At 37.8% G+C, this 9941-nt stretch overlaps 1 protein-coding gene across 1 annotated transcript in view; it reads left to right on the top strand.

Annotated features, from left to right (window-relative positions):
• The first annotated feature begins 41 nt into the window (after positions 1–41).
• LOC137975467 (dynein regulatory complex subunit 2-like) overlaps positions 42–9941 on the top strand; it is a 33368-nt gene continuing 23468 nt past the window's right edge. The window contains exons 1-9 of the mRNA XM_068822592.1: positions 42–250; positions 328–409; positions 1343–1513; positions 3074–3158; positions 4726–4864; positions 6686–6760; positions 7243–7365; positions 8200–8277; positions 8606–8676. Coding sequence (XP_068678693.1) covers positions 107–250; positions 328–409; positions 1343–1513; positions 3074–3158; positions 4726–4864; positions 6686–6760; positions 7243–7365; positions 8200–8277; positions 8606–8676 — 968 coding nt within the window. The 5' untranslated portion in view covers positions 42–106. The remainder of the gene's footprint in view (positions 251–327; positions 410–1342; positions 1514–3073; positions 3159–4725; positions 4865–6685; positions 6761–7242; positions 7366–8199; positions 8278–8605; positions 8677–9941) is intronic.

Below are 9941 nucleotides of genomic sequence, written 5' to 3'. Positions count from 1 at the left end.
AGCCAGCGATGTTTCTGGTCAGCGTAATCGTTGTCAAGCAACATCTGATCAACTCCTCTCTGGTTATACAACTAGTTCGTGGTTGTCTTTTAGAAAAAGTAAGAAAATGCCGCCCAAGAAAAAGAAATCGGGAAAGAAAAAACTTGCAAAAATGACAGAAGAAGAGAGACTCCTGTATATGGAACAAAAGCGGTTAGCAGAAGAAGAGATGAAGAAGAAAAAGGAAGACATGCTGACGCAGTTTTTGAAGGTACCTTATCCTCAAGCTTCGTACAGGAATCTCATATTTTTCCGACTACTATTCTTTTATCTTCCTAACAATTATAGGACAAGTTACTAAAGGAAGAAAAGAGCACCAAGTTCAATATGAATAAGCTGCAAAACCAGTGGAGGGTCATAATGAGAGAAGGTAGATCAATGCCATAAACCTGAATGGGCCATTCCATTTTTTATCCGCACCCCTCCTATTGAGGGCCTATTTTTTCTGGGGGGGAGGGGGGGGGTCTTTAAAGGCCGTTTCTGAGGGGGTAACTGTGTCGGCACCTTTGATCTTTGAATAAATTCTGAAGGGGGAGTGTGTCGGCACTTTGATCTTCTTTTCCTAGGGGGTCAAAAGTTTACTTTTCCGAGGGGGTGAAATGTAAAGGCCCTCAATAGGGGGGGTGCGGATAAAAAATGGAATGGCCCAATATATATATAAATGTAGGCCTCTTTGTACAGTTGACATCGAAATGTTTGTTATTATTGGTTTGCAATGAGGAAGGAGGGAAAAAAGAAGGTCCTGTGCAGTTACAATTCTTCGTGTATTATTCAGTAGTTTTAGTCTAATTAATCTATAGCATTTTAATGCTAAGAGAGACTCCTATATATGTCACCGATTTATACCAGCAAATCTTTTGATTTTTGCTGATCGGTCTTTTCAGTCTAAATAAAAATATAATAATAATAATAATAATAATAATTATTATTATTATTATTATTATTATTATTAAAACTTCAAATGTCCTGTCATGACTATTCCAGGGGTGGGGTAGGAGGTGAGGGGTAGGGGGTGGGGGGTGAAGGGTTCCATGGCTGAAACAACCCAAACCTTTACAAAAATGCAAACCTTAGGCCTGAATGTGATCTAAAGCATAGTGTTTAGGCCTAAGGTTAGCATTTTTGTAAGGTTTGGGTTATTTCAGCTATGGTACCCTTCACCCCCTACCTCTCACCCCTACCCCTTATCCCCACTCCTCACCCCTACCCTCCACCACAGGAATAGTTATACTGCAAATTACCTACCTGCAGCTTGTGATTGTTATTATGTGATTGACATATTTGCTTCATCTTTGTTTCTTAGCGAAATCTCAGGAACTGAAAAAGGACATAGAGATATTAAGTCAGACATTTGAACGGGTCATAGACAGAAAAGAGGCCATAATCAAATCCTTGGTGAAAGACATAAATGAAGCTGAGGAGCAATATCAAATGGCTCTTCGAAGTCACTTACAGAATGTTGATGGGCTTATAGGTATGACATACTGTATGTCACTAGTGGTCTTTATGATACTGTTCACAAGCAATGATTGTTCAATTCAAGGCTCCTTAAATAGGGGTAAATGCATGAATAGATACATGTAGTAGGAAACTACAAGTTTGCCCAGATGCTGTTTTGGTTATGTGTAATAGCATCAACATTTAATGTGATGTTGTGGCTTGTACTAGTCATGTACTTCATGGGTAATACATGGCATGTACATGTGTAAGTTACAGTATTGTCAATTAATTGGTGATCCAAATTTACCCTGAGGCTTAACAGTCAGAATTGTTGTGGTTCGACTCATTTAGAAAGTATGGGTGTTTTGCAAAGCATTACTCGTGAGACCAAGGTGACAGTGGTGCAGGTGGATGAACAAAAGAAGCCAATAAGAGATCTTTTGTTTCATCCACTAACATGGCATTGATGACATAACGTGAAACCACTTTTAGAAACTGGCATCAGAATCATAGTGGTCCCTGATCTAACCAGAACAGCTTTGCCTAGACAAAGTGATAAAGAGTTTTACGTTAAGATTTGGGGTCACAGGGGTGATCTCTTGGAGCCTTATCTTTTTGTTATGCTGACGGGTGTCAAAAGATACAAGCAATGATTGTTCAATTCAAGGCTCCCTAAATAGGGGTAAATGCATGAATAGACATACATGTAGTAGGAAACTACAAGTTTGCCCAGATGCCATCTTGGTTATGTGTAATAACATTTAATGTGGTGTTGTGGCTTGTACTAGTCATGTACTTCATGGGTAATACATGGCATGTATGATGTGTAAGTTACAGTATTGTCAATTAATTGGTGATCCAAATTTACCCTGAGACTTAACAGTCAGAATTGTTGTGGTTCGACTCATTTAGAAAGTATGGGTGTTTTGCAAAGCATTACTCGTGAGACCAAGGTGACAGTGGTGCAGGTGGATGAACAAAAGAAGCCAATATGCGTGCAAAATTTCGTTTTGCCAGACAGAGCTACAGTAAGTTTCGACGTTGGTAGTGTGATGGCTGCCCTGATCTTGGCCTACAGATGTAGGTCTTGTATGTCGTAGATCCAGTCAAACTTTTGTTCCTACAATTAAACTTTTGATTTCTTTGAACAATTTGAATGCACTTGGAAAATCAGTTGTGTGAATGGACTCCAAAAACATTTTCTCTTCCTCTTAAATGTACTAGAAATCTTTAGGAGAAATCAAAAAATGTGCTAGCTCCTGAAATACATGTACATGTACATGTAGCTAGACCGTTTATCAGAAAGAAGACCATTACCCCGCTTATGAGAGATGGTACTTAAGGATGTAGCTGGTGACTTAATGTTTTAATTCCTATTATGAATACAGAGCAATAATATTACGTCACTAACAGTAATTCTGTGGGAAAAGCAGTGAGTTTATCAAATGTTACAAATTCACTGAGCTGCTAAGCTGTGGTTCACTATTAAAACAAACAATGATAAATTGACCAACTGAATGTGGTCACCAACATAAACCAAACTGGATTTAATATGCAATTTGACAAGTCACAACAAGGATCATTTAATTTTAAGATTTACAACAGAGGAGGCTTCAAGATGCCCAAGATGAATACAGTCAAGAACAAGAAATCCTTAAGGAAGAATTTGACACTGAAAGGTACAGTACTGTATGTATTAACACATATTAAATGAAAGATATTGCAATTGAACCCACTGGGAACTCAGAAAAATCCGAGCCCCAGATGGGATTCTGTTCCCACAATCCTCCGTGATTGAGCTGCATCATGCAGCCACATAGTCAAATAATTAAATTGAAGTGACAGCATAGCTCATGACTGTATTGCAGAGTCATATTGAGAGCATCATTGAAATCCATTTGCCCATATTTCTGAGAATGATGCAGCCAACCAACCACCAAAGTGAGCGAATGTGAGAGAACGTATGTAATTAACACATATATTAAAATGAAAGGTCATTTCATTTAATATGTGTTAATCGTTCTCTGACATTCACTCGCTGTATGTATTGTTATGGGTAATAACAGCGTGGCAGAGGTACATTGTATTTCTGGTTATTGTTTCTCTCAACTGAAAAGTTACTTTTTGGTGGAGAGAAATCATAACTGGAGATATGTCTACTACACAGGCCACGTTACGGGTAAAATCCAGTCGCTACTGTAACAATTAAGTGTTCAGTGAAAAGTGAAATGAAGAAAAGAATCTACATTAAATAATTTTTTGTGGTGATTAAACTTTGAATGTTGTATGTCATTGATGTACATACATACATGTACACAATTATGTGTAAAGAAACATTCAAATAAACTTAACAGCTCTTTTGAAACCAATCTCAACTAAAAGGAGCTATGCAGATGATAACTTTTGTAAGGCATGGTAAACTTAAATTCCATTGGACACAAATGAAGTAGGTGACCCGTAGCTCACTGGTCACATTGATCAATTTGGTAATTATCATTATTTTGCTAATGCTGAAACAACCCTTACTATTAAAAAAGTTATGTCCTATCAAACGTAAAGGTACCAGTGATGTGGCCTGTGACCAGACTAGATCTAAGTGTAAAAATACAGACCACACTGCATTTACACCTATAAGATATTATCATGTTAAAATAGGAAAATAACCCACAGTGCAATGTGCAGCCAAGTTCAAGTTCAAGTTCAAGTTCATTTATTCACACTTCTTCAACTACATTTGTACAATACAACAACAATAAGGGTAAAAAAGAAATAAAAACAGAACTAACTATACATTGAATTAAACATAACAAAGGAAAAAGTGTGTAGCAGCTATAAAAGGAGCTTTCAAGTTGGCTGCTACCACAGAGCGGTTACAAGTGGGCAAGTGGGTGGATGTTATACGGTACTTATAGAAACTAGTTATAAATCTCTGGCTAAGTTAATCACACGTCTGTCAAGTAGAGAGAGGTTGTATTCTTTTTAACACTAACAAGACACTTAATTTTCATAGGTATTGCATCAGAGAGTAGTTTTGTCACTTTGAGGTCCTAGAGAAGGCTGTTGGATGGAAAGATCTTTTAAATAATGAAAAAAAAAGTTCACTTTTCATATAATAAAAACAATAATCATTTTTTATTGTGATAACAGTTATACTTATTTGAATGTTTTGTAAGCTCATTATTGTCATCACCAGTGCCAAGATTTTCATGACCACAATGGTTTTGTGATGATATGTAAATATTTCAGAATGAAGATTGTCAATCAACATAGAAGGGAAATGCATGATATACAAGACATTATGTTTGCTATGGAAGAAGAGTGGAATGAGTTGGAAAATGATGCTAAACAAGACTTTCAAAGCCTTAGAGATGAAATAAAGAACAAGGTACATTAATATTATTTTTCATTTAGTAAGATGGTGATCCTTCTGAAAAAGAAATGTGTAAGTTGATCTTATACAGTTGGTAAGTTGAGTGAAGTGATTTGGAATAAGTACTACTTGTGAACACCTGTAGCCTGCATGGCAGGCGTTCAATGGGGAAGGGAAAGGGAGAACTGGCGGGAGTCCTCATTCTCCCGCTGGTTCTCCCTTTCCCTTCCCCTTTGAAGGCCTGCCCTGCAGGCTTGAATACATGCAGCTCTGGAATCATTAAGCACAGGACTGGCATACATGTAGCACAAAAATAATATCAATGCTCATGAACAAAGGAGATTGTGTTTACAAATAGTTAAAGTGAACACTATGTATACAGCAGGGGCACAGTTAAGACCACTTGCCCTCCACCAAAGTGGCCTGGATTTGATTCCTGGACATGTCACATCATGTGGGTTCAGATTAATTTGTTGCTTCTCTACTGACTGCTCTGAGAGGTTTTTCTCTGGGTACATTTATCAAATCAAAAGTGGTTCAGTGTTGTCTGTAATCTTAGCGACAATGATATTGATCATCACAGTGGTCAAAATGTTGTGGACTCACAGGATGCAGCTGACTGAGTCCACAACAAATTTTGACCACTGTGATGACAAATATCGTTGTCGATAAGAGTGCAGACAATGCTGAACCACTTTTGATTTGTTTTTTAACACAAGTTTCAATGCTAAAGAAAGTTTTTATTTCAGAACGTGAGCAAATAAAATCATGACACAAAGAAAGAGCAAGCGTTGTCTATAACTTTCTCGAAATATGATTGGTTTATTTCCCATTTGAAATGGGCATTCCTGATTGGCTATTACATTGCGTGACAAATTGACGCAAGCATGACGCGTACAGCATTGTCTAGACTCCTTGTCGACAACGGCAAATTAACCAATCAGATTGCGAGATTACAAGCAATTGTAGTATATATTAAAAAAATACCAGTAATGTTTTAATTTTGATTGTTTTGATTTGATAAAGACTTGATCTGAATTTTGTTTTGAACATTCAATTTGATTAACATACAATCTCCCCATTTCTTAGTATAGCACTTGTTCTCATCTGGAGAAGCCTGAGACTGATCATTATTATCTTCATCATTATATAAACCAGACATTCCAACCCTCCTGATTTGATGTGGTACCTCCTGCTCAGATTCTCCAGATTTATCATGAAATTCTGAAAACAAGGAAAAAAAATTGCTTATCTTAAGTATTTTTTTTTTGCAGTCTGAACGTTATGTATTACACAAGTTTTTCCAATTCTGTAATGTCTCGCCCGGTCTCTATACTGAATTCCCCGTGTTGTGCAGACTCATAAGGCTAGGAGTCTTTAATCCATTTAGCAGCTCCCAAAAATTATGGCGGAGAAGCATTGGTAAGAATAACAACCTTCAGAACACCACAAGAATGATGTCAAAATGCAGGAAATTCCACTTGAGAAAATCTAAATTTGCAAAATTTCCTGGGGTTATACCCACAGACCCCCCTACAGGCTTGTGCCACCTTCGGCACTAAAAATACTCCCTATTTTCTTTCAAAAGAGGTTGGAATGTCTGCTAAACCAGCTGTATCCAGCAAGAAGGCTCTGCCAGTTGTTTTGGGTATCAAGCAAGTACTGTACTTGCCTCATTCTTGTAGCAAGCTGGAGGCATGGGCACCAATACCCAAAACAAGCGAGTGACTGCTCGCAGGCTACAGTGTGCAACCAGTAAAGAGATTCACAATGTTCACCATGAAAAAACATTAATTTTGTCATACTAATAGTTAGAAGTATTATGTTCAATTTCAGAACCTTGAGGAAAAACATGCTTTAAGGATACAACTGGAGGGTACCGTGGAGGATCTCTGGAGGCAATTTCAGCAAGTAAATCGATCATTAATCATTGCATAAGGAGTTTGTTACACTGTACATCCTTTATAGCATCCACAACAGAATTGGATTCCATTTAAGCTGGCACACATTGCAATAAGCGTGATTGAAATATCATAACAAAATATTTTGTTATGAGGTGGATCTCATTATTATCAAACCTGTGCACAACTCTTAATGACCAATTTTTAACTAGACCATGGGAATGGTAACAGATCCATGCAATCCAACCAATGTGACAACCTATATGTGTTGACCGATTGGTCGATACAGCATTATTGTTTGTATTGCTTGGAGAGAATTCATTATCATCCCCCTATACAACTCAAAGAGAAAACATCATAGATAGATAGATTCCTTTGTTTCAGATTATTAGTATACTTCGATCACCACGACGAAGAACAGCAACCTTTTTTACAACAATATCATAGATGTTTGCTTAATTCAAACTCGAAATTTCTGTTTCAATTGTGTAGGCACTGAAGAACTACAATGAAACAACAGAGGAACGAAAACTGGCCTTTGAAAATCTGAAAGCAAAAGATGAGAAAAGTTCATATGAAATAGAAACACAGATGAGGAAACTACAAAGAATACAGGTGATTTATCTAATAACCATGCAAAGGGTAATTGGAGCAGTACCAGAGTTTTGCAATCCAGTTGTGTTGTGATTCAAATTCTTTCCTGGTTCAAAATTATTTAAACTAGTTCGATTTTGATTTTCCTTTGTTTCAGATTATGATAATGAATAAAAGATGAACAAAAATCACAAGTGAACTGGTTTGAAAAATTTTAAAAGAAGGAAAAGTTTGAACTGCAACAAATGCACCTGCTGACCACAAACTTGAGTTGTTCTTGGCAGTCATTGGTTGAACTCTTTAGTTGTACACTGTACTTTTACATGAAAATGGCCAACTGGTCTACCTGCTGTCAGTTTGCCAAACACTCAGAAGGGAACTTAGGGGCTGACAGTTCTAATTCTTCTGTAAAGAGGATACTATTATTTTGTATACTAGGTTCAAATTGAACTACGTTTTGAGTGTCATTGTCACGCCTAATTATAAGCAGCAATCAAGAGGGCCCATAACTTTCCATAAATAAGGCAGCCTTTTATTTTATTTCTTAACTGAACTATACATCCATTTCATTGGTATTTTGACTGGACTACACAGGAAGTTACTGCCTCAGAGAAATTATTGGCACAGGGGTTTTATAAGAAGCCGGGAACCGGGTACTAGCAACCATCTACGCTGAGTACTGTACCCGCCCTTGCTCAAAGGAAGTCTCAAGATCAAAAGCCAGACTATACATAGGGGTGTCTGCTTACTCTATCACAAGGTCCCTTCTACTTCAGAACTTAATGAAACTCCTGTTGGCATGAAATACTGTACTGAATGATATAAAATTTAAGCTTTATCTTTTGATATTTTTAGGACAACATATCACAACTAAAAGCAAAAATGGCAAGCAATGCAAAAGAGTGTGATGAAAGGAACAGACTTATTAAAGAGGTAGGAAAAAACCTTGCAAGAAACATGATTATAATATCATGTTATTCCTTTGTGTTGTGTGATGAACTGACGGACTGTTGACAGGCCTATTGCATGTTTTATACCACAAATGCACAGTAAATTACTCTCAATGTGCATTTAACTGGTCTTTACTCCCTATTAAGTCTTTGTTTAATGAACCAATAGGCATGGAAATATTTCTGAAAGTAATAAAAAATGAGGACTTTGCCCTGGAGATTGGTGCAAAAATAATCAATTATAATAATTATTGTTTCACTTCACTTCATGTTTAATCTGCTGATGTTATGCATGTTTCTTGCTTTTTTAGCAAAGAGAAGTAGTGGCAAGTCAGTTTCATGAACTTAAAGCAGAGATGAACAAAATGAGAGATTTAGAAAGGTAAAATATAGTTATCTTTACAGCTGCAAAGTCTGTTACAGGGATTAATACCAACTTTATTCATTTAATTCAATGAAAGGGAAGGATATCAGAGGTTATGCTTATCAAGGGTATCCGCCCGCAGCTGGATTTAATTGACTGAGAGTTGATTTTGATGAGGAAGGAAAACCACATTACCCAGAGAAAAACCCTAGGAGTCAGATTGAGATCCACTGAAACTCAGCCCGCAGTATTATGTCCTGAAGCGCTTGTTTAGAATGATCCAATCTTGAACACAACAGTGGATACACCTTTTCACGGTTTCTGACGCCATATTGGTTGGGGGCAAACGCGGCTGAAATGACAGTGAATATATGGGATTTTTGTAGAATTCAAACCGATAAAGGTAAAGTCCGCTACAAGCCGAGAAGGCCCACCAGGCCGGCGCTTATCTCCGGTTTCATGAAGCATGCTAGGAGCGACTAGGAGTATTTCTACTTTCCCCTGGATGGGATGCTAGTCCATCGCAGGGTTACCCCCAGCGTTTTAATTCATCGGTACCCATTTATACACCTGGGTGGAGGGAGGCACCGTGAGAGTAAAGTGTCTTGCCCAAGAACACAACACAATGGGTGTTTTCCATTTACAAAAAAATTCCGGAAATTTCGGTGGAAATTTCCATCGGGTGAAAAACGTGTTCCATTTAACTCAGGTCCGTTCGCCGCCCAGTGATTGCGATTTTACGCGCCAAAATTTAAAAATGTGGCCGTGAATAGCTTGGAAGTGGTAAGACCTTTCAAAAGTTGTAAATGGAACACATATTTCCATCGGAAAGTTTCCTACGGGAAAACAGGACTACCTTTTCAGAAGTTCCGTTTATTCCGGAAATTTTTCAGTGGAATAAACCAAAAACGTGTGTTCCATTTACATCCCAACCGGAATTTCCGGAATTTCGTGGTAATGGAAAACGCTCAATGTGCCCGGCCAGGACCCGAACCCAGACCACTCGATCCGGAGTCGAGCACACTGACCATAAGGCCACCGCGTCTCTCAAACCGCTTCAAAGAATTTTTTAGTCATGTTATTTAGTATCATTGACTCAACGGAAAATTAGATCATTGCACAAGGCGCAACGTCTGAAAATTGGATATTATAGCGACAGTTGCACGGGACACTTTTACCGTGGTTATTGACCCTTTTACCACGGGAAACGGCTGAAATTACAGTGAATATATGGGATTTTTGTAGAATTCAAACCGGTAAAGGTACGTGTAACCAACATTTCT

Source organism: Montipora foliosa, chromosome 11 (genome assembly GCF_036669935.1).
Source record: "Montipora foliosa isolate CH-2021 chromosome 11, ASM3666993v2, whole genome shotgun sequence".
Lineage (NCBI taxonomy): Eukaryota > Metazoa > Cnidaria > Anthozoa > Scleractinia > Acroporidae > Montipora > Montipora foliosa.
This window is presented reverse-complemented; position numbering and strand designations above follow the sequence as displayed.